This window comes from Crocodylus siamensis, chromosome 4 (assembly GCF_052110815.1).
Source record: "Crocodylus siamensis isolate JL-2025a chromosome 4, ASM5211081v1, whole genome shotgun sequence".
NCBI classification, from domain to species: domain Eukaryota; kingdom Metazoa; phylum Chordata; order Crocodylia; family Crocodylidae; genus Crocodylus; species Crocodylus siamensis.
In genome coordinates this window covers 138049181-138074666 of record NC_143398.1, presented here as the reverse complement: position 1 = coordinate 138074666, position 25486 = coordinate 138049181, and the positions used below count along the sequence as shown (strand labels likewise).

At 43.8% G+C, this 25486-nt stretch overlaps 1 protein-coding gene across 1 annotated transcript; it reads left to right on the top strand.

Moving 5' to 3' along the window:
* The first annotated feature begins 1323 nt into the window (after window positions 1-1323).
* On the top strand, window positions 1324-24283 carry NDUFA9 (NADH:ubiquinone oxidoreductase subunit A9). Its single transcript, XM_090043888.1, has 11 exons — window positions 1324-1526; window positions 5938-6111; window positions 8569-8666; window positions 8858-8949; window positions 13035-13176; window positions 15123-15225; window positions 15942-16009; window positions 16116-16192; window positions 20323-20418; window positions 21283-21349; window positions 24021-24283. The coding sequence occupies exons 1-11, from the start codon at window positions 1466-1468 to the stop codon at window positions 24186-24188; spliced, it is 1146 nt and encodes a 381-aa protein (XP_089900014.1). The 5' UTR covers window positions 1324-1465; the 3' UTR covers window positions 24189-24283.
* Window positions 24284-25486: the final 1203 nt, after the last annotated feature.

The window sequence follows — 25486 nt, the reverse complement described above, 5'->3', positions numbered from 1 at the left end:
ATGTTTACTAATAAAAATGTACTGCCTGACCTGAAGTTTGGTTTTCAAGTGCCAGCCTGCCAAGTGCCAGCCCTCAGGGCCTGCGTGCTAAACATTGCCATCAGTAAGGAGCTGCATTTGGGCTGGGATTATGTGGGAAAACCTGCTTTGGGTCACAACACATCTCTGCCACCAGGGAACTCTCCTTAAAAAAACTGCAGAGTCCTGCTGTACCCAAAGCTCAGTTTTTGAGTGCCGATAGGCCTGTGTAAAAAATACATTGCCTCAAATAAGGAGCTGGGTTTTGGATCCCAGCCCAAACTCAGCTCCTTCGTCATGGAAATGCAGCTAGCACACAGGTCTGTGGGGCTGCCAGTTAGCAGGCCGGCACTTGAAAGCTGTGCTTTAGGTCAGGCCACACTTCTTCAGGACAGTCTGCTGGTGATGAAACATTTGTTTTGGAGTGATCTGAAAAAGATTTTGCCAGATAATCCCAGCCGAAACTCAGCTCCTTATTTGGGACTATGTCTAGCCCAGGCCCAGGTGGAGGGGTGTCAGTTGGCAGCCAGGCATGTGAAAATGGAGCTTTGCATCAGGCAGCAGCCCTGGCCAGGCTTCTTCAGGAGAGTCTCCTGGTAGCAGAAATGTATGGTTGGAGGTGATGCAGAACGGGTTTTCATCCATAATCCCAGCCCAAAAGCAGATCCTTATTTGGGAGACTGTACACTGCAGGCTGGCATGTGAAAACCAAGCTTAGGGTCAGGCTAGGACCTGCCCCGACTTCTTTGGGAGAGTCCCATGGGCATAGAGGCATTTGGTTTGTGGTGAGCGGAAGTGGGTTTTACCCCACAAGTCCGGCCCAAACTCAGCTCCTTATTCGAGGCACTCCATTGCACCCAGGGCTGGGGCTGGCAGGCCGGCATGTGAAAACCCAGCTTGAGCCCGGCACCGTCCTGGCCGCCTTCTCCAGAAGAGCCGTCCCGAAAGCAGTGGCTTGGGGTGATCCAGAAAGGATTTTGCCCCCATGATCGCAGCCTAACCTCAGCTCTTTACTCAGGGCCGAGCGCGCCGTTATTTACATGCGTATTGGCGAAGGCGCAGTTCTGACGAGAGTCCAACGGCTCTCCGGCGTGTCCCAGCCACTGCGAAAGCCGCAAAGCGCGCAAAGGTTAGTGGTGAGGAAGGGACCGGGGAGGAACAAGGAGCAAGGCGCAAGGCGGGAAGGGCCGGGGGGCGTGTCCTGGGAGTGGAGGGGCGGGGCCGTTCGGAACCATGGCAACCAGCTCGCACAAGCTAACCCCCAGCTCCCGGGCTCGGATTGGCCACGCTGCGGGGTCATGAAAACGTCCTTCACCCTGAGATCGGTGCATGCGCAGTTCGGGGGTGGTCCCCTAAGGGGAAAGCGGGTACTTCCGTATTGCCGACTTCTGGCTAAGTTTGTCCCCCCGCGGTGTCCATCGGCCGCGGAGGCTTGCGGGAGGAGAAGATGGCGGCCCTGGCTCGCTGCGCCCGGGCTCCCCGTGTCCTCCTGGCGCTCCCAAGGGCGGGTGAGTGTCCGCGGCCTCTGGCCTGGCTCGGGGCCCGTCCGGCAGGTGGGGGCGGAGATGTCGCCCGGCTCGCGCTTTGCCGCTGCCGCCCGGGGCGGTTGGGTGGGCCCCGCAGTAGGAGGCGGGGCGGTCCCGGGTCATTTTGCCCGCCTGGGTCCAGGAGCTTCTCGGAGCCCGCGAGCGCGTCCTGCCGCTCGCTCCCGAGCCCTGCTGGCGCCCCTCACTCCCAGCCTACAGCTCCAACCCCTGTCCCTGCTGGTGCCCTACACCCCTGACTGCATCTACCTCCCTCCCTGTAACCTGGTGTCCTCCCCCCCCAACCTACCCCCCTCCCCTGCTGGAGGGGTAAGCATCACTCTTCTCCTCACCACCACACACCTTGTCTGTAGCGGCTGGGGGCACAGATCCACCTGATCACCAGGGATCCTAGTTTTCCATCGTGGATTTCTCCTTTTAGCAGAGAAACCTACAGATTCCTTGCTTTTGCAAAGAGCTCTGCATGCTGGTAGAGCTCCAGCCTACAAGAGCTGTTTGCAAACAGGGCGGGAAGCCCCCAGCCCTGCCCCGAGGGGGAGGGGGAAGGGCAGGGCCTGAGGCTGTCACACATCTACAGCTCTGTTCAGCTCAGCTTCACTCTTTGCTTTTGGTGCCTGAGGTAAGTGCAGGGGTCTGGGGGTCCCTCTGGCAGGGCAGAGGGGGTGTGGGTCATGGCTGGGGGGGCCAGGAGCTGGCCCCACCCCCACCCAAGCTGGCAGCAGGAGTGGGGGAGTCAGCTTTATGCTGCTTCTGCTGCAGCTGCCTGATGTTGGGGACAGAGCTGCAGACTTGGGTCCCTGACCTCATAGTCCTGGCAGCTGGGGACCTTGTCCAGCAGGGCCGGGGGTCAGGGGCTGTGGGTGGGGGCAAGAGGCACGAGCAGGGCGGGACCTGTTATGGGGGCAATGAGGGGCACCTGCAGGGTTGGGATGACTTTGGGGGCAAGTGAGGGGTACCAGCAGGACTCAGGGGTTGTTCAGGGGATATATGAGGGCCACCAGTAGGGCTGGGGGGGGGGGCTGCAGGGGGCTTTTAATTTTAATGGATTTTTGGGGTTTTTATCAGAGAACTTGTGATTATTTTTTTTTTTTGTCAGAGAATTTGTGATTGTTTTTATCAAAGAAAACCAGGATTCCTGCTGATCACTCTTGCCTCCAATTGCCCAAGCCCCAAGCTGGGACAAGCCAGGAAGTACTGGGAAACCAGAGGCAGAGCAAAATCCCAGGCATTTACTGATATTAAAAAAAAACACCTGGATGGAGATGGGGGTGGAAAACACCAAAAGGGGACATGTCCAGGAAAACCTAAAGATGGTAACCCTAGTTAGTGAGCTCAGTCAGTCCGCCTCAACCGCTGGGTCTGTTTTTAGCCTAGGTATTAGTTATTTTATAAATAGTCTCTTCCCTCCTTGTCAGGTGGATTTGATTTAAATCAAGTCAATTTAAATTGTGATTTAAATCACTGGTCAGGAAGCCTCAATTATATCATTGCTTTTTGCAAAAGTGCATTGTTGTTGCTTGACATTCTCTATTCATTTAACTTCTTGAAAGTTTGCACTTTTAGAGAGAGGTATAAGGGCTTGCCTCTATGTATACAAACTTGCAAAGAGACAAGAGGGCTGATGGGTAGGTAATTGGGTCTGGTGTGTCTCATCTCCACATACTGCTGTTAACACGGATGTTATCTTTGGAGAGACAAATCCACAGTTTGAGAAGTGAAACGAAGCATTGCGGAGATGCTTAATAGGGTCTTCTAGACTAAGCACTGAGTCCCATTGGGTAGAGTGGGTTTCTTTAATCTCTACTAATCTATAGAGGAGCCTCTGAGAACCCTATAAGGCTGGACCCTAATAGAACCCATGCCCTGTTGTGACCTATTTATAAAACTTTTCTACAAAGATTACATGAATATATCGTCTCAAATACATAATAGAAGTTATAATTTCTATTCTGTCATGATATCTTTGAACTTGAACATATCTTAAATTAAAGCTATACATAGGTTTATTTTTTATAAAAAGCATGTTAACAAAAATAATATGATTAAGTAAAAAAAAAATGATTTCAATAAAAAAAAATTGGGTTATTTTTAACTTTAAAAAAATCATTTATTTTTATTCCCCCTGCCGCCTTGGATATATATATATGCTGTTGTATACAGCAAGCAGTTGTCTATACTTCAGCTATCAGTATAGTGGAAGTATAAATTTTCTAGTGTAGACTGGGGACTTTGACTGGGCTGTACCAATGCTTCTGCTGGGACCAAAGCTGGAGGTTCCTGACTAGAGGGTCTTGCCCCTCCACTCAGGTTTAGATCAATTCTTGTATTTTCTCTCAGGAAGAAATTTTTCCCCATGGTCAGATTGTTACGGACTGTGGGGGTTTTTGCATTCCTCTGTAGCTGGGGGCGTGGTCCTGTACCCAGGACCTCTTGCATGCATATTGACATCATTTTATAGAAGCCAGACATTGGCTGCTGTGGTTCCCCTGCTTTACCTGAGGTAGGTTTTGGTGTTAGGCCTAGGTTGATGGGACTCTTACGTAGAATTTAGATGATGGTTGTATGGGATGGTTTAGATAGGCATGATCCTGCCTTGGGCAGAAGGTTGGACTAGACCTCTGCAGCTCCCTTTCAGCCCTACTTCTTTACAACTAATTTGCAAAAGCTTGTTGTTGACAAAAATCAGGAGCCATGTGTCTTCAAGTTAGTTGTATACATCTCATCAGTAGTTCTCTTGCAGTTTGGAGAGTTGAATGCTTTCTGTTCATCTAGTTAGAGAACACGCACTTTTAGGTTCTTAAGGTTTGTTGCAGTTTTATGAAGTTTAACTTGGGTAAGTGTTTGTGAGGTACTTTAAGAAGGGCTTAGAAAATCTAATTTTTGGTGGCACTTAAAAGACTTTCCCTGATGAGAGGGAAAGCATAACACTAGAGAGTTCTACAGTGTGTATGTTTTCTTAGAAACTGCTGAACAAACTGTTGCTCCTAGTGACCTCAGCTGGAATTTCACGGGCTTAGTACTTTTGAAATCAAGCCTTGGTTTTTAGCCCTTAAAGTTGCAAAGGTAGGGGCTACATAGTGTTCTGAATGTGAGCCGGTCTTCCCGTATTTGCAGGCGGAGCACTTGTGGCTCAGCCAAACAGCAGTGAGAGGAAGTTTAAATGCCATTATAATACTTTGGGCAGCAGTAATACTGTCAAAATCCATTTTCTCCTGTGCTGCTTCAGAAAGTTAAGCAAACATGGGCAATAGATGAACTCTGAAAATACCTAAAATAGAGCTGAAAGAGATGCAGTCATTCCCCTCTGCACTCGCCTCTGAGCCCTCCAGTCCCCCCAAGAGGTTCTGGAGGAAAGGAAATGTGGGTTGAGAGACATCTCTTCCCATCAGCTAATAGGAAGAGAGCTTCAATTTGACTCAGTGCTTCCTAATTGGATTTTGATTTGGTTGTTGTATTCTTTTAGTGTTTGTATAGTGCTAGTACTTGAGAGTCCTATTTGCTGTTGTAGGTAACGTACAACTGCAGAACAAAAAGTAGTCCATGTCTCAGATCTTACACGCAAAATATGAAGACAAGAAACAACAGGTGTTTCCTTGTACTTCCCCCACTTAGTCTCATGTATGAGACTGTATTGGTCAATGTGGTGAGCAGTGGTATCAGTGTCAGAGTGACTAAGCTATTGTCAGTCTTTTTGTGGGAAGAATAGGAAAAGAATTCTAAGGAAGAATTTAAAAGATAATGAAGTAGCTTTGTGAATATTTGTAAGGATCTTGCTTGTGTATCTTGAATCTGCATGTTGACAGTTTCTGATGGTTTGTTTGTGCTAGCCTCAACAAATGTACAGCCTGTCACTGTGACTTGCGTGCAGTTGATTAATTTCTTACTATCCTATTCCAGGAAGGAAAAAAACAAGCACAGGGGACAAAAAGAGTTAATTTGGAAAATCTTTCCTAAGCAGGGTAGCAACATAGTGGGTCTGCTGGTTCGCTGTAGATTAGGAGGGAAAAACATTCTCTTCTGGGTCCCTACCAGAATTGCCTTTTCTGTTTATAGTAGTACCTTGAATATCCCTCTGTTAACCCCTTTTTTGCCTATCTTAGCATGAGCTTTGCTACACTTATTTTATTCCCCTGCAACTTTCTCTCTGCTTCCAAACCCACTTCTTTTCTGACTATTCCTAACTTCCCTGAAATATTTTGTCTTGACGTGAGGTAAAGCATGGGAAACTTGAACGGGGGTTAGTTTCTTTGTAAATGTTGCATTTTATTACCCTCAAAAAAAGCTATCACTTAAAAGCCAGCTTAGCGTCAACTGCATCTCTCAAGTAATACCTCTTGAAGTGTGTTTATCTGCTCTCTGTCTTTATATGTTTCAGGTTCTAGGGTTTCTGCATTATCTGCATCCGCATCACCTGTCCTGCAGCAGCACCACCATGTGCATTATGCTGTGCTCCCTCATGGAAGAAGCGGCCGTTCCTCTGTTAGTGGAATTGTGGCTACAGTCTTTGGGGCCACAGGGTTTCTGGGGCGATACATTGTCAACCGCCTAGGTAATGTTCTCATGAATAACTGTCGCAAGTGCAGACACACATCCAAATTAGGGACATGTTTAAGCCTGCACAGTTAAAATAGAAATCTGAGCATTGGAACTTAAGAATGGAACAGTGCAGGATTGTTTCTAGTGTTTAATATATGGGATAATTAGGGTAGGGCTGATCCTTCCTCAGGCAGGGGGTGGGACTAGATGACTTCTGGAGGTCTCTTCCAGCCCTACTTCTCTATAACTATATGACAGTTAGTGAGAACTTGTTTGTTTTCACAAGACCTCTGGTTATGAGCAAGGAGGTACAGAAGAATTCCAAGACATTTTAAAGTTAATAGGAATAATGGCTGGAGGAGAATTGTGAGTTCAAAGATTAGGTGGAGCTTATGATCAGTTCTTATTAGAGGTACACTGATATATCAGTCTGATATCAGATCGGTACTGATATAAAGAAAATTGTATATATTGGATGTCAGTCCAATGCATCCAATAATTTGGCCAATAAACGTCTGTGCTGCGCGCAGCTTCAGCACGGAGCAGAGCCAGAAGTGTGGAGAGCTGCCTTCAGCTGGTAAATTGGAAAGGGGGGGGCCAGATCAATGTCCCCCACAGTGAGGGAGGGGGCAGGGGCAGGCGCTGCCCAGGCAGGGTGGGTGTGGGATGGAGTCATGGCTTGTGGGGTGGGGACAGCTTCCACTACTGCTTGCACCCTGCAGGAGTGGGGGGGGCATGTGCCCCCAGATCTGCGTGGCACAGGGCAGGCAACAGCTGCAGGGTGGAGTCGGCACCGCATGGGGCTCTTCGCGCTAGGGGCTGGGCGCGAAGCGGCTCTGGCGGTGCTAGGAGGAGGCTGCAGCCACCTTAGATTTCACTGCAGCTCCACTCCCAGCCCTGCGCTGTTGCCTGGCACAGCGCCGGATGAATGCCCCACTTCCACCCAAGTGCTGGGAAAAGCTGTGGCTATGGTGGTGGGGGGCTGGGAGCGGAGCCCAAGCAAAATTTAGGGTGGCTGCAGCCTCCTCCCAGCGCCACCAGAGCCCGCTCCAAGCCCAGCCCCCGGCAAGAATAGTTCCACACAGCGCTGACTCCAACTCCACCCTGCAGTTGCTGCCAGCCCCACACAGATGCAGGGTGCACACGTTGCACCCCCCATGCCCTCCCTGGGTGCAGGCTGCCCCTGCCCCATCCCTCACTGTAAGGGGCCTTGATCTGCCCCCTTCCCAAACTCTCCTTCCCTCCTTCCTCCCCTTCCACCACACCGGACTTACTAGCTGGAGGCAGCTGTATTGGAAATCGGATCAGCGTCAACCGATATGCCTCTTTAAATATCAGCTGTTGGTATCAACCCCCAAAATCTCTATCAGTGCACCCATAATTCTTATGCTTTCAGTGTTATCCTTAAGGGCTAGAAATAGATATTTCCTAATGAAGTGGATCAGCAGTGCCATGATGTGTTGCAGAACAGCTGATCTGCTTCATTTGGCTAAACTTTAAATCACCCCTCTCCTGGCCTTGACAGTGTGGGACAAGGAGCAGTGTGATTTCCTTGCCTTCCCCACTCAGCTAGACCTGTCCCCCTGCAATCCTGGCAGAATGGTCTAGCTGACTGGGGAAGGGATGTTCCCTACTAAGCCAGACTTGCTCTTGAAATCAGGGGGGGTATGAGCCTGGTTGAGCAGGGAACCCTAACTTCCCTGCTTACAGAAAAACACCCCTGATTCTGTACCCAGAATGGCTGGAGAATATAAGTTGCTCAGGCTGCTCTTAATAGACGTCTGTCACAATAAAGCAGCGGAATCTATTATTACTCTGTGTTGCATCACTGATTTTCCTTTGACATGATGCGACAAAGGGTAGCAACATCTATTCATTAGCTCACCATTTGTGTCTCCATAAAACTTTTTTATGACACAAATGAGATGTCAGGTGATGGCCGTTTTCACCCATTGTGTGTGTGTATGTATATTATTTGCAGGTATTTTTTTGAAGTAATATGCTTTAATTTTCATTTAAACAGGAACCATTTTAAAATTGTCCCTTCTGATTTACATTTTCAAGCAATATTCCTCTTAGTTTTTAGGAAATATGAATTGACCATTGTGCAAGTCATAAATATCCTTAGGTACAACTGCTAGTTAATAGTATGATTAACTGCTAGTTAATAGTATGATTATAGCAAATAAGCCATGCATGGTAAATGATTGCCCAGTTTTTTTTCTCTTGCAGTCAGTGACTTCTGTAAATCTAAACAAAGAGGTGACCTATAATAAATTCACACCAGCTATAATTTTTATAACTGGCCATTGATAAACTTATCTTTATGCTACTACTAGCTCCTGAGAAATTTTGTTTGTTTATTGTTCCAACTTGAGTTGAAACAAGAGGTGCGATGCATTCACAACAGTACCTCTTTGAAGTTATGTAATTGTATGAAAAAAATCAAACTTTTTTTTGGAACATTTAGGCCGTATTGGATCCCACATAATCCTACCCTATCGCTGTGATCCATATTACCTCATGTATCTTCGCCCAATGGGTGACCTGGGACAAATCGTGTTCTTGGTAAGTCTTTTGGCTTTGGCTTTAGTAGTGGTATTACATTTGGTTTATTCTCGGCAGTCTATTAAGAATTCATTAAGTGAGATCTGTGGTTGTTTAAATTCTGCATGGAAGATGAACAAGAATGCTTTCTTTAATTAATGTGCATTTGTATGCTGTTTCATCTCTTTCCCACTTTCATGCTCTGATTACAGGAATGGGACTGCAAGGACAAAGACACTATCCAAAGAGCCGTGGAAAACAGCAATGTGGTCATTAATCTTGTTGGAAGAGATTGGGAAACAAAGTAATTTTCTTCTTTGTCTCTGTTTGGATAGATTCCTAACAGGTATTGGGGATTGTAGCAGCACATATGCAATACATGATTACTATGGTATTATTTTACCCATCTATATTTAAAAAAAAAAAAAGACTGCAGTCTTTTATGTAACAGTTCTTCTGTTTCTTCAAATAGTTAGCAGGGCTCTTGAGGATAAGCTGTGGTACACTGAATGTTCTTTCCATAGTTAAAGGTACATGAGTTGTGTTACTGAGAGAGACCTTTACTCCAGAGGGACACGTTTACTGAAAAATAAGGCCTTTTGGCCAGATATTGCTTGCAGAAACCTATCTTCTGGCCCACAGTGCTGTTTGTGGTTCTTGGCCAGGCCCTGCATGCCATATGTAGTGTTCATAGCATGCACTGGCACAAGCCCTGGCCCTGCGCACTGCATAGTACATCCAGGTCACATACTGGAGTGGGCTAACAGACTGGCACTGTGCTACACCACCCCTGTGTGCTGGGTCCAGGAATGGTTTGGATTGGGCCCATAGACAGGCCACATATTCTTTGCGTGCCCTGGCCTTGTGTGGTGCGTATAGGGGCCAACGCATACTGTTTGCAGGGCTGGTCTGGGGCACATGTTGATTTCAGGCTGTGGGGGCTGGTCTGTTGGCCCAATTAGGCCCTGTAACAGAGTGCGAAAGCTCTTCCTGGTGCTACTTCCTTCTCAGATAACAGGAGCTAATTACAAAGAAAATTGTCAGCCAGGGGGAAAAGCATAGGCTAGAAGGGCTTATTGCAGAGTGGGTTACCTTGCAATAGTCCAGTAAGTTTGAATTTGGGAAGGGAGACAATACACTCCTGTAGCACCTAGGCAGCAGCAGCAGTAAGCTACCATGGGATCAAGCCAACAAGCTTAATCAGAAAGTGCCTGTGGGAAGCTGGGGAGGTCACCTGCCCAGAAAAGGTTAGGTCCTAGGAGATACAGGCCTAGGGCTGAGCCAGAGCAGTCAGTCTGGCCCTGCAAGCCAGAAGGGAAAGAGCTCCTAAGCTGAGAGGCTACAGAGGACTGCCTGGAGGCCTCCTGAACATACAGGGGTCCTGCAAGTAGGGCAGGGGAATATGACCGGAGTGGGGTAGTTTGTGGTATAGCTGGAAAGCTTATAATTTTGTTTATAGTTTAAATTGCTGGACTGTGTGGGACTAAAAAGGGGAAATGTAGAGGTTCCAGAGTGCCAGTGTGGCACATGGGGCTCTGGCTTTACCAGAGCAGGATGCAAACTTCAGCATAGCCCAGGAGGGGCTGAGATAGGGCTAGAGAGCCCACAGCGCAGAGCGGAGTGGCAAACTGGGGCCAGGAGCCCAAATCCTGACAAGAGCCTGTGAAAGGCAAATAGGGCCAGGGAACCCAGAGCCTAGGAGGGGCAGAGATAAGAGCCCAGGAAGTGGGGGACAAGGGCTGGAGCCCAAGAAGCCAGACCTGGTGTAGTGAGTAGGCAGAAAAGTGTCACCTAGAGGAAGGTGGGGGGAAGCCAAAAAGGCTGAGGCCCTTGCAGGAGACTGGAGGCTTGAGGTGGCGTCGTGGTTTGGGGCAAGCTAAGTGATGACTGGAAACACCTGCGAGGGATGAGCATGGCTGTATGGGAGGTTCAGAGGCTGTGATTAGCCTATAGGGCCATGGGTGCCTTGAGGCATGTGGGCCAGGAGGGCCACCTAATGGGAGAGATTGTTATGATCAGCAGAGTCAGAGAGAGAGAGGAGGTCCAGTGGTGAGAACGGATTAGGACTTGCTCTAACACTTGTGGGCAGCTTCCCTCTTCAAACTCTTAATAAGAACAAGGCATAGCAGATGAGAAGTAAAGGGATGGTATCTTAGAGACTGACCTGGGTAGGAACTGCATGGCCACTAGGAGGCATCACAGCCCCCATGGTGTCCTGTCCTGTTACGGGCCCACAAATCAGTCCCATGCCACTTCTCTGGCTCATGGGGCTAGGTGAGCTTGATACCCTTTCTTTCAAAATCCTAATATATGTTGGCACTTGTGGCACTTAAGACAGTAAGCGTAGATTAACATTTGTAGTTCAAGAGTGTTCATAGGACTTGCAGCAGATGGAGAGCTGGGTATTCAAATTAAAAATGCTGCTCTGATCCAGAGTTAAATTTTGGCCTAGCATAAGTTCTGATCAGGTTTTTCCTATTCCTTTGTCAGTGGTGGACAAAATGGCAGATCTGGACAGTGGCTGGTCATGGAGACCCCAGGACATGGCCTTCCAGACTGGCAATTATCTACTCCTAGTTACTTTTGACTCTAGGTCAGTGGTGGACAAAATGGCAGAATGACGTGGTAGGGGCTGCTGGGAAATGGAGTCTACCATGAGCCCTATCCACTGTGGGCTGGACTTTGCCTGCTTCTGCTCTAGACAGACCTGCTGTGTAGCTTTTGAGGGACATGCCTAATGCACTAAGTTGACTGTCACGTTTAGTTTATAAAGGCACTGTCTCACTCTCCTTTTTTTCTGCAAAAAAAATCATTTTAGCCCTTTATGCTGTTTAAGTCTACTGTCTACTTGCTTCAAAGAACATTTATCTCTCATTCGAGGCATTTAATAGGGTCCATATTATTTAATATTTTATTTTTTAAATCAGTGGGGCCCTGGCCCTGACTGTTACAATTAATGAATAGCTCACATGCTTTTAGCTGAAAAATTGGGATTGATGTAGGAGCCTGCCTGGTAATGTTCTATGGCGTGGGTTGTACGTGAGGTCAGACTGACTATCATAATGACTTTAAAATCTATTTGACTCTCCCTTCTGAATCTTTGTGTTAAATTGTGTTTTCTGGCATACTGTTTGTATCCAGTCTTACCTGCATATCCATGTTGTTTGCATGCTCATTAGTTCCCAAAGACATAATGTTCATCCTTGTGTTGTTGTTTTTTTAATGAGTAGGGCAAGTATAATTTCCTAGAATTGTCCAGCACCAGATTACGTCTAGATTGTTTGAAAGTAACTTTTTGATGGTGTTGTTTTTCAATGATCTGTAGAGTTCTAGCAAACGGGAAGAGAGAGGCATTTGACCAAGATGTCTGGCATCCAGAGACAGATGTAAATGGAAGGTCTGAGTGCTTCTACCAATAGCCTCTTAGAATAAGAAGTCAAATCTTTCCTTTTTCAGCTTTTGTATAACTGGGAGGCTGCTGGAGTTCTTGCACAAACCAACTACAGATGCTTCCTCAGCCTAACAACAGGTGTTTGTACCCAAAAGCTTGCAAAGAAGAATTTTTACAACTATTTTAGTTGGTCTAATAAAAGACTTGAGATTTACCCAAAGAACCTTGTCTGCCTGTGTCCTTAAACCAACATGGTTACAACCTATACCTCTGCTAGATTATAGTGCATCAGCCTGTCTTGCAAGAATTGGCAAAGGTGCTCCTGTCTTGCTTAGTCAATAGGCATTTGATAAATTTGAAACCTTGCCTCAGTTTGTTCTGCTTCTCAGTGAATAGTGTCAAGCCTGTCTCTGAAGCTGCTCAGATTTTCCTGAGTAGTAGCTTAATGAATCTGACTGTTCTTGCCAGGTTGGGTGCTGCCCACAGATTTTAAACAGATGTCAGTTTTTACTACACCTTCTCCAATGCTACAGTTTGCAGAAAACTGGGCAGCAGTGAAGGCACTGGAGTTAGATGGCTTTCAAAAGATTTACACACTTAATTGAAAGGTAGCTTTCCAAAAGGGGCTAGAAACATGTTTTTAAAGGGAAGTTTATCTTCTGCTGAAATGGATAGTGCTCACTTGGAGAAAGTTTCAGGATTGTTGTAGCCTGTTGTGTGTTAAATGTATTTTTCAAGCTGTGCATTAGTCTAACTATAGTGAAAGGAAGACTACATGGTATGTTTGCCTTTACTGTACTGTCTTGCCACGTCTGAGCTGCATTCTATGTTTTTAATCTACTGACAGTTGCTTAGTTAAAGATGTTTTTTGATTAATAGTAGTGTAACAGGCTTCTGCAACGTGGTCAGGAAATGCTCAACAGTGAGCCATATAACACGTGTGGCTGGTTTTGAGCATCTTAAAGTAATGTCACACTTTTTTTTTTTTTAAATTTTAGAAACTTCAGTTTTGAAGACATATATGTAAATATTCCTAGAGATATTGCCCGGATAAGCAGGGAAGCTGGTGTAGAAAAGTTTATTCATATCTCTCACCTGAATGCTGACATGAACAGTCCTTCCAAGTACCTTAGGAATAAAGTAAGTCTGAAGTCTGTTTACATAATTTATTCAGAGGGCTGAAAAGTTTCATTTGTCAGATCTGTTTGAAGAACATCTATTTGATTGTCTTCCACTTCTGAATCCTTCTGTTAAATTGTGTTTTCTGGCATACTGTTTGTATCCAGTGTTAGCTGTGTATCCCTATTGTTTGAAGAACATTGAAATATAACTAGTGGGAGGCAGTTCCTTAACAGAAAATTCCTAAAGGGTGGCTTCCACCCAATGAATGAGGGCCTGCTGTAGCAGTTAATGCGTATATAAAAATCTACTTTGGTCTTCATGTGAGTTCCAAGGAGAAATGAGAGGAATTAGACTTCTAATATAACTTCCTTTGCAAGTATCCCTCATCTCCGCGACTACTGTCACAAAGAGAAAGGGACAGGTTTGATCAACAAAAATAGGCTGGGATTTGGGAACAGACATAAAGGTTGGGAGTAGTGTAGCACAAGAACAGAGAAGTTGGTAGGCATCCTGAAGGAGGTGGGGGGGGGAGTGAAGGATGGAAGAACTTCAACAGTGTGGCCTTGCATTGATCGTATCATTGAATTTACTGTATGTACGTGAATTGAAGATGACTTTGAATTGAAGGATGACCTCCCAATAATTAGATTCCAGAAATGGAAAATATAAATTTGTTATAATTTTTCATGCATTGAATCTAATTATTGGAGGGTTTTCTTAAATTTGTCCCCCCAGACCCACTGTGGGGGGTGGGGCAGGAGGTAGAGAGCCACACGGTAGGGGAGTCAAGTAGCTTGACTCCTTACTTCTTTCTCCCTACTGCCTCTATCTATCTCCTACCTCTCCCCAGCACCTGAACCTCTATGCTGCCTGTCTTTTCCCAGCTTCTGCTTATCCAGTGTCCTGAGACATGGAACATATGGTCGCTGTGGCCCTGCCTGGCTATGCAGCAGCAGTTGTGGTGATGCCAGCTCCGAGCCATAGCTGCTGCCACTGCTGCTGCATGGCTAGGACAGCAGCCAAAGTAATCATGTGTTTGGGCCCCCTGTTGCAGTTGTGGGGAGGGGGAAACTGGGGCAGAGGCTGTGAAGGGCAGGTGGTAGGGGCAGAGGAGTGGCTGTAGCTCTGACTGAGCCTGGGTGAGGCCAGAGTCAGCTTCAGCTTGCCCCTCCTCCCATGCCTCACTTGAATTCAAGACAAGGATTCCGCCCCCCCTTGTGAAGTGGGGGGGAACTGTCTTGTATTCCAGTAAATTCAGTAATTATAAGCTCTCTTTCTTATAACACAGTTATCCATAGAAGAACTTGATCTCTTTCCCTTATTACGAGGTACTGATTTTTTTCTGTTCCCTTCTTTTGCGATGACTTCTGTCCCACCTTGAGGGTTCCTTTTCTTTTTTTTTTTAAATTGCTAGGCTTTTTGTGGCCTTTCTTACAATACTACAACAGTTTAAAACCCGGGACCAAAGTACAATGGTTTGGCCTTATTATATAGGTCAGTCAGACGTTTGAAGACAGGTCGCTGAAACTGAATTTAAACTGTGTGCGTGTGTTAATTGTCAACTATTTGGATAGTTTAATGGGGGCCTAAGTCCCCTGACTTGTTTCAGAACTTGGTCTTAAACAGTAGTGGATGGCAGAAAATTGAAACTTTAACTGTGTAGCTGTAGATATTTGTTTTATTGCCAATGAAGATGTAAGCTCTGTGATTTACTTTTGAATTTAGTAATAAACTGCCTGTTGTGCTTTTGTGACTTGCCCTGAGAACTGTGCATTGATGTCATTCATCATGGCCAGTGACTAAATGAAATAGCATTGTAGCATAATGTCAGAAGTTAGCAGCTGGAATGTTGTGAAGGAATGCCATGTTATGAAGTAACAACACTGTATATCACTCCAGGCTGCTTAGAGTGGGTTTAATTCATGAGACATTGTGTCATTTTGTTCCTGTTGGTTTATTAACAGGCTGTTGGAGAAATGGTAGTGAGGGAGGAATTTCCAGATGCCATCATTATGAAGCCCTCTGAGATGTTTGGAAGAGAAGACCGATTTTTGAATTATTATGCAAGTATGCATTCTTACAGTAAAACTATGTGTTCTGTATAACTGCCCCTAGGGGGACCAAGAAGGAAGAAGGGAGCCATATCTCTCTTAAAAAGAATTGGTACATTTGTATTAAAACTTTTCTGCATTTTTTCATGCTAACATGATTTATGGCAACTAATAAAACTGCACCTGTTTATTTATAATGATGGCCTGTATGCATCTGGAAAAATATTCAGAGTTTCTAGCTGTTAAAATGACATTATGCTTTTAAGACTTTCTGTTCTCATCTGGAGTTTCTGAGAGAGAGCCAGTTCAGTTTACAGGCTCTGTATGGCCAGAGCATTCCTAATTACCAGTACAGGACTGGAGAATCTTAGCTGAGTTTTATTTATGGCTTATGCATGAGCAAGAATTAAGATTTTGCAGCCAGTTTAGGAATTTGGCTACTGATGTGTAGGTTGGAAGTGAGTCTATGTCCCTCTCCCAACGCTGCATGGGCTCTGCACTGCTAATCAGAACAAACAGTAATAACATTTATTACTCTAGTCAAACATAAAACTGAAGGTATGCTGTGAGCTTATCAGTTGACCTAAGCGCCATGTATTAAAGAGTAGATCCAGGCAATAGGAAGACTTTGGATTTTTTTTAACTTGCTGTGAAGCAAAATGTAATTATTTGCCCTACAGTTAAATTAATTAATTCCATTCAGAAAAGCTACAGATATATTTTCTTCACTAGACATGCGCAGTTTTGGTGGTGTGCCTCTTATTTCTTTTGGCAAGAAGACAGAGAAGCAACCTGTATATGTAAGTGCTCATTAAAGAAAATCTCTTGCTTTCAGATCAATTGTTGGAAATGCATATTTGCTTTTTTAAATTTACTGTTCCCCAAACTCACATTTATTTCTCGCAGGTGGTTGATGTAGCCAAGGCAATTATTAATGCAATTAAGGATCCTGATTCTAAAGGAAAAACATACGCATTGACCGGGTAGGTTATTTTTTCTGTTTCTAGTTGCACTGAAAACAGCACTACAGTTATCTTTTACTGGACAGCACATGTCCAAGAAAATAAAAGTTCTGTTTATCCATCCCATTATGCATACTGTTTGAATCTGAGCAAGTTCCACCCCCATTTTATAATAAAATGGCTGAATTTTTTTTCTTGCCTGCTCCCGCCTCCCTTCCCCTCTCCCCCCCATTCTTATTCCAGTTTGTTTTTTTGTTTGTATCGGGTATTATGAACATATAGAGAAATGGGAGGTTTTACCATGTAGAACTCACAGTTTTAATACTTCAGAGAGAGAAGAAAGGCTAATAGCATACAGGCAAATAGGATTCAGCATGTTATCTTGTGGATTTTATCTCTTGTCTTTCTGATTTATGGTACTCTTAATGCAGGCAGCATTTCTTATAATCACTAACTCTCATTATACAGACCAAATAACATAATCTGTGTATACTGTCAAGGGTGTCTTTCAAAGGAAGTGGAGTAACTTTAAATAGGAGCTTTTATACATTATTTTAATTAAAATACTTGAATAACACTGCAATAAGTATAATTTAACATCTCACTTTAAATTTACAAATCCTGGTCAGTTATGAATTCCTCCTTGAAAATTAACAAATGTGTTGGTTATCAGCTCCATTTTGAATTTCTTGATGAAGTAGTGATAGCTCATTTTCTCTTTATTTTTAAATGATTATGGTTGTGTTTGGCATTTAACAGTAACATCAGGGAGAGCCTAGTAGGGTAACGAATTGGGCAGTGGTTTAGTGGGAAAAGTGGAAATATGCTAGGGAAAAATAAGATTGCTGACGAGGCTTAGAACAAAATTAAGTACAATATATGTTGAGATTGGTGCAGTTTACTGTTTTAAGGGAAAATGAAACAAAAGAGTATGTGGGTTTACAAAGCACTCTCCTGAAAAGCTGCACAATGTCATTCTAAAAAAAATGATTAGCAGCCTAGGGTTGGGAATTAAAAAGCCTATTTATGACTTCTTTGCTTTGCCATATTCATTACTTTATCACATTTATTACCATATAAGCTCTCCAAGGTTATGTGCATAGGTCACTGAGAGTTAGTCTTTTGATTTTATGATGTCATTCTCCATGATGCTACAGCTGAGCCCTCAAACACAGGTATTCGAGAACAACAGTGTCCTAGCAGCCAGGCTGTCTGTCTGGAACCAACCTGAACTGTCATGCTACCTGAAGATTATGCTTAACTTTTCAAAATGGTAGTGCAAGAGGAAGATTGACACAATAGACACAAGAAAGTAGCAGATTTGAAAGATTGCTCAGGCAGCAGGAACACAGGGGATTTTACCTTGGTATTGGAAGTACAGGGAGTAATCAAGAGGGCAAGCTCTGTTGCATGCACTTCAGCTTTAGCCAACAAGTCCTATTAGACTAGAAAAAATATGTTGGACTACAGCACTGTGGCCCAGTAGGAGCAACTGACCCAACTTTGGGAGGGAGTAAGCTAGCTAGATGACAGGCTTTCTAGATGAATGCAGAGAGCAGTCAGCTAACCCCCCAAACATATTTTAACACTTCCAAAGTCTAAGATCTTGGCTTTCTGTCAGATGCCATGAGTTCAGTGCCCAGATTTCAGAGGCAGGAATTTGATAGGGTGTCAAATTTTTTCTGCAAAGAATTCGGAGGTTCAAGAACCAGCAATATCTGAGGTGCCTTTTAATAAGCAGTTCTTGAAGCTGAAGTTCAGGTCACTTTTGGAAAAGCACAGGAAAGCCATCTTGTGATCTTTTGACTGACTAAAGCTTCACAAGACCTCCTATAGAAGCAACTGACAACTATTTCAAGTTGTTCAACAATGTTGTGAAATAAAGTGCTAAACTTGTAAAAACAAATATTTTCTAATACTTTCCTCACTTTATGGGATGTGTGTTTAAATTGTGACAGGCAAGTGATGTTATAAATGCTCCTGAACACCTAAAGAGTTTGTCCATCCTGTTGTTTAATACCTTGTTTTCTTCTTTGCTCCTTACGTCTCAACTCTGGTCTGTATTGTTTATCTCATTGGTTTGTTATGTATTGTTCTTTCAACTATAGGCCCTTCAGGTAGTCACTTCCTGCATGATTATATTGTGCCTAATACAGTAAAGACCTAGTCTGATTATTTCATAGGCATTGCTGCAACTAAATGTTTAATAGGTAAATGAGAAGAATGGAAAAGCAAGGAACAGTAAAGAAAAAAAGTGCTGAAGCTGTAGTGTACTTTAATGTCCTCACCCAGAAATCTACAGTATTAGATCAAATGATTTTTAAGCCATCAAAATAGAATATGGTTTATGCAGGTTGAATCTGATACTAATTTAGAAAGTGGGAAGCTTGGTAAAAAGCTTTAAGAAGAATTTGATTTACAGCTTGATTTATTTGTAAGAAGTAATGATAGAATTCTGGCAAATTTGACACAAATTGTTGACATTTAGCATTTTATCTGCTGCAGCAAGAGCATAGAATTTATGTGGCTTTATAAGAATGCATTGTACAGGAACCACTGGCTTGAAATCCATGTCAGTTGCCATGACTACAAATCCAGGTGAAATCAGTGGGAGTGGCAGGTAAAGAATCCTAATGGATTGATTGTAGTCCATGTCATTTGGCTGAGTGTGGTGGGCTATCCTTGGGTAGAGAGAGGTAGTTAGCCATGTTAGTTTGACGTCAATCAGAAGGCAGGATAGATGTATACTTTTATAGATTAGCTAAATGGGATGAGAGAGATTGAAAGTGTGTGTGTGTGCATGCGCACGTGTACAGGCTTTTGTGAACCCAAGTTCATTTCATCAGATGCTGTGAAAGGACAGTGTAGAATAGATCTGTGCAAGAAACTTGCTCAGGTATGCTTGGATATCATCTTTCTTACCAGATACAAGCAAATTGATATACTCAGAGAGCAGTCAGCTAACCCCCCAAACATATTTTAACAGTTTCAAAGTCTAAGATCTTGGCTTTCTGTCGGATGCCACAAGTTCAGTGCCCAGATTTCAGAGACAGGAATTTGATAGGGTGTTAAATTTTTTCTGCAAAGAATTCGGAGGTTCAAGAACCAGCAATATCTGAGGTGCCTTTTAATAAGCAGTTGATGCCCCAGAACACTGCTGACCTGTGAGAGAGTATTTTGCCTTCCAGGCCAGCTGATTAAAGCCCTGGGGTTTAGGACACAGCGGGCCAGATCCTATTCACTTGCTAGGCCTCTCAATGGCAGTTAAGCAGGTAAAGACCCCGATCCCTTCCTCTCTGCTAAGCAGAGTGGAATAGGATCACACTTAAGTTCCTAAGTACCTGACAAAAAAGTTGATTCAAAAGATTGGTTGGTCCTCTTCATCGCTGCTTGTGATCTAGTTGTAAAGCTAGGGTGGTGGTGGTAGTATTATAAAAGTAGGTGTATTGAATGGGTTTTTTTTTTCTCAGGGACTTGGGGGTGGAATAAGTTTGCAGTTAGGTGCAACAAATAGATGGAATGGGATCTGACCATAAGTACTTTAGTTCAGTCTTACTTCACGCTGCTCCAGGAACTTGCTTTTGTAATGAGCCTATATCTTCGCTTGAAGGCTGAAGTCCCAGAAACAGTAAGGGGAAGAGAAGAACTACCTCATCTTTTGCATTAATAGATTTTCAGGGATTCAGGCAGGGTGGAACAGGGTTGTGTTTACATGGCTTAGTATAGAGTAGAAGTCTAGTGGATGGAATAGGATCTAGCTCAGCAAACGCAAATCAGTCCTAACGTCAGAAAACTGTACTAGGTCCATTTTTACCCATGGTAAGTTTATTGAAGACAATGGCTTTGCACTGATGGTTATGTTTAGTTCAGTGTTGCTAAGCTACTTTTGTTAATAAAATGTGTGAAGAAATGTATGAATCATCTTGCTCTGTTCGATGCTTGTTCTTTTCACTTAACTCGCACCTTTTTCTGTTTCAAACCACACAGTATCTTCTTTCAATCATCATGTTTGCTTTTATACTGTCCTCTTAAAATTAGTGATGAAAATGAGATTTTGGTACATTGGATCATCTACATAAATGCTTGCAGTAAGAGGCAGAAAGGCATAAAACCACCTACCTTACCTATTTACTCAACTTCTCTTTTTTAAGGCCTCATCGATACCTTCTTTATGACCTGGTAGAATATATTTTTGCGCTTACTTACAGACCGTATAATCCCTATCCACTTCCACGTCCCATCTATCAGTAAGTAGATTCCTTCCTTTGCTTAGATGGCCCAACTGTTATAGTATAGGAGTGTAAAGAGTGACTGGTTAAATACTGTTATAGGCTCCATGTGTGGAATTGAAGACTGACTTTCCTTAAACACTTGTGAGATATTATAACTGTTGTGCTTTGCCAAAAATTCATTCATGGAGTCCATTTGATTGTGGTTGTCTTTTAAGGTAACTTTCTACGTTGCATGTTCACTGCATAATTATTGAATAGCCTCCTCTGTGGTAAATCAGAACAAAGCGAAGTCTCCCTTTGTTTAGTCAGTCATTCAGTACCAAAGTGAATTAACTTTTAGCACAATGGAGACATGAGGGAGTAAACTGGAATCTTTCCTGCCCTTGAGCTCTGTCAAGTGCTGTTAGCTCATTCTACAGCAACAAACCTTTCTCTGCTCCCTTTGGAAACAGTGGGATTGACTTGGGATAACTATGGGTGCAAATTGGTCTGCAGAAGCATCATTACCATATAACTGATGAAAGAAAGGACTCAGCTTAAGTCTCCATGCACTGGTTCAGTTTGCAGGACCAGCTTTTAGAAAAGTTGCAAAGAAACTTGATTTTGAGCAAGGATAAACATATAATGTTATATTTTAGCATTTAATTTTAATATTTTCTCATGTGGTTTTTTTTAAAACTTTCTTCACTCCCACACAGTGACCCTTGCTTGTCATTCTTAACCGTCTAAAGTGGAGTTCCTGGTTAGAAAAGCTAAATGCAGGATAGACTCTTGCTAATTTCATTGATAAATTAAGTCTGAAAAGTTCATTTGTGTTTTCTTTTGTGCATCTGCATAGGATGATAATACCTGCATTTAAACTGCTCTTTTTGCTTACAGTTTAATTGTCAGGTTCTCTGAGATGAATCCATTTAAACCCTGGATAACAAGAGACAAAGTGGATCGGGTAGGTGTGGGGCATGTCCATTGGAGAAAACTGTCTTCAGGAAAGTGTTAAAAGCGTTATTTGTTACATTTGTTAGCAACCCATGGAACAAGAGGAATGTGTTGCGAAATAGGGGCAAGCTGAGACTTCTGAAGGTGGGTTGAGGAGTAGCTTACATTGCTGTTGAACTGGGAGGACAGGAATGAACAGGGTTGGCATTTCTGTCTCAAAACATAAGGAAGGTGCTACAATCTGCCGGAAGCAGTGTGGGAGGAGTGTCGGAGATGGGTGTGACTGGATGGGAAGGCTAGTCCAAATAGATACGTGGGGTGCAGCTGACTTCTGCTTTAGAGGTTTATCCACCTGGTTGCAGCAACTGAGCTTTTGTTTTCCTTATTTTTATATTCTTTCTTGCATCATACTTAAACTTATATCAGTCTTTTCTGCAATACGTTGCAGATGCTTTAAAAAAAAAAAAGTCTTTTATAGTGGGAGAGGACCGTTGACTTAAACACAGCACCATCTGAACATAAGAACTCAGGGTGAACTCTTTCAGCATTGGGCATGACCGAAATTCTAACTTAACATTGAAATCCAAGATATTCTGGCCCATAAGCAAAATATTGCTTTGCATTCAAAAAACACCTCTAAAAGAGATGGGGTTGGTCAAGTGGCTATTGCTTTAAACTTGTTGCAGCTGTAAGCATGGCTTTCAGCCAGCGTTAATAAACCAAAGCCAAGGTACTCCATTTGCAGGTTAGCCACTGTGTGTTTACACCTTTTGTATGTGTGGGTTCCAATTTTTGGCTAGCATCTGTCTTAATTAAAGGCGGAATGGTTGTGGGGGTGGGGAGGGGAGGATATAAGACGCCTAGGATCCTCTTCCGAGATCTTTTCACTGTGTGACCTTGACAAAGTTGCTTTCATCTGTGAAACAAAAACCTGCTTCTTATCCTCTTTGGAAACTACTCTCATATCTTTAGGTGTAGCTTTACCTCTTCTGTTCATGAGCTAGTCCAGAGCATACTCCAAATGACTTTTTCCCCTCAAAAAAGCTTCCCTATGTTGGTTTGTAGAGTCTGCATTCATTCAGCTCAGAGGCATGCCACTTTGAGCTCAGTTGGTTAAATTACTTCTGGTGCCCTTGTGGCCACACCAGAGCAGGATGCCTACAGCATTGGTGTTTATCCAAATTTAGCCTTTATCTGTTCTCCTGTTTTGAGGTGAGCAGCTGCAGCAGCCAAGCTTCATTAGTGTTTGATGCTGCAGTTGCTGCATTAGGGGGCTGAGCAAGAGCGGAGGTGCATTTTAATGCTGGGTTTTAGAGCTGTGGTGCAGTTGATGGGAGGCTGAAGTGCTACAGCAGATAAAGTGAATGTGAATGGTGCATACTGTGTTATGGTCATGTTGGTGAACAGCAGAGTTAAAAATGCTGATCTTAAATAGGGTTTTAATGTATTTAGCTGTGAGCAGCAGTCATACCCAGGGGTGCCCTTGCTTTAGCGCTAATCAACCCCAGAGTCGCTAAACTAACAGAATGTCTTTATTTGTTTGTGACCTTAAGTTCAAACTCAGGTATGATCTGGGAAATTAAATATTGGGAAGAGGTAGAACAGGGCCATTCAACCTCTGAGCTGCCAGGGACCATGTGTACCTCAACCGCCATCATGCCATATAAGTCAGTGATGTGCCACATGAGTTCTCTGAGCCCTTGCCTGCCTGCCCCCAGCAGAAGTGCAGAGAGCAGTGTTTCCCCCCCCCGCCTTCCCCCTCCAGCTCACATTGCACAGATGCAGTGCACGGCCTCCCATGTTACAGGCAATTCCTACTGTTCTGGACCAGTGCCTCTACTCTGCACAGTCTCTTCCTACTTGCCATCTAGGCACAGGCTCCCTCAGCATTGAGGGTAGGCAGCAGAAGCTGGAGGAGGGAGGGGAAGCTCAGAGACTCTGGTAGCAGTGGAAGAGGAAAAGGGAAGAGTGGCACCTAGATTAGGAGCCCTGATGGTGCACATAAGCCCCTTGGGGGCCACATGTGGCCTGCAGTCTGCCAGTTAGCCAGTGGTGTTATAGAATACTCTTAACAGCCCTGTACTTGAGTAATTAGGTTTGAACCCAAAGCACTGGGGAGCTTTGGTTTGACACGGGTTTTCATCAGCCCTTAGAGGTGGAACCCGGCAGCTAAATACTAGTAGATTATATCGGTAACAGAATGAGCACAGGGCTGTAAGCTCAATAAAAAGTCCCAAACTGGTTGTTTGATGTTATTTCTCTGTCAAAGTGCAAGAGAAAAGCTTTCAACCCAGATATGCTCTTGTGAATGCAAGTTCAGCATTATTTTAGTTCTTGTGGGTAAGGCACATGATATACTGCGATATGCCACATGATTCTTTCCTAGGGGAACTATCTTATGTCAGCAGCATTTGCTAAAGGGGATTTTGCAAATTAAGATCCACCTGGCTAAAGCTGAATCTCTTAGGATTTAGTGATACTGTGGCAATTGTAGCAAACTGCATGCGACTCACTGAAGTTCGTTTCCAGTGCTGTGATCCATACCAGTTTATTTCCTAAGAGAATAAGGAGAGCTCAGTAATATTTAGTACATGAATGATCAATTTCCTGTAATAGCTAAATAATGATATAGGTCTGTCTATTCTGTCTGGCAAACTTGTTCTTATTGCTTTCTTTTAAAGTTTCATACAACAGACAAGAAGCTCCCTGATCTTGCGTTGGAGGACTTGGGCATTCAACCAACTCAGTTAGAAGAAAAGGCAATTGAAGTTCTGCGCCGTTACCGCAGATTTCGCTGGTTGGAAGCTGATGTGGCGGAAGCAAAACCAGCAAAGACAGTTCCTGTCTAACACTTCCTGCTTAGATGGCCATTGTGCCAACTGGCTTTGTTTGGAAACTTGTGTACATATGGAATAAAATCCCTATGTTAATCATGTATATTTTATTTCCTCTGTGTCACTTTCAAGTTTTTCAATGGTGAAAAAAAATCTTAGTTGTATGTAAATCTCCTTTAAGTCTAATTTAATCCAATTTATATGATATTCTTGTTTAGCTTGTGAACATTAAATGTTTGTTTGGGCTCAAGGGGGTCTTAATCCAGTCAGCTCCTTCTTACCACCTGAAAGCTACAGATCAGTGGGCTTTTAATAAACACTGTCTTAGTATAACATAGCCCAGGCTATTTCAGAGTCCTTTCATCATTTTTGACACTTGCCGTCCATTGGAACACAGAATCTCCCATTTTAAGACCATATTTTCAGTTGTCTGCAACTTCAAAATTGTGTTTGCCCCGTTTAATTATTTAACAGCTGTCTGTGTTTGAGTTTTCTGTGCCAGGGACCTGCTTCATGCTGAGTTGTTTTGGTATAGTTCAGCCAAAATGGTTGGTTGGTTGGTTTGTTTTTGGGCCTTACCTTGAAGTTTTGGGGTGCTCATGTTCTGGAGAAGAGACTTGAAATATGACAGAGGAAATGACACTTGTCTCAGGAATGTGTGTGTTCCTGGTCTTGTAGCAAACCTTTTGAAAAGCAGTTTGCACATGCCCAGAGAGTAGAAATTTGTCATCTAATTTCCTGATGCTGGGAAAGGGGTATGGGGAGCTAAGGAGAAAGATGGGGGGAAAAAGAGGGTCTGAAATTTGATAAGAAGTGTGTGGCAAGTTGGTAGCAATAGGGACTGTGATTTGGGGTGGGGGATGGTGACTGGAGACAGGAATGAGGGACAGAAGGAACTATTCTAGCCAACCAAGGAGTCTGGAAGTTGAGTGGGGACTGAGCTGAGAAGTAGCTTTAGCTAGGTGAGGACAATGGAGCTGCCAAGAGAAGCCAGAATGGAGAAGAGTTTGGAGGTAGAGTGTAGAAGGGGTTATGTTTTATCTGTGCCCACTAGGACATGCTTGCTGTCACAACCTGGAACAGAACCCAAAATCTCCAAGTGTCCTCATTCCTCTTTTGTCAACAACAGTTTTTGAAAACCCCCTCGATTGCTTATCCACACAGAGGACATCCACCTATTCCTGCTATCATTTACCTTGCAACAGACGTTCAAAAGTCTACATGGTGAGTCTGAAACTTCTAATGCTAATGGCTATGTGGTTATCAAAATGATGTCAGATGGTAGAATTTGCTTTTATAGTAAAAAAAAAAAA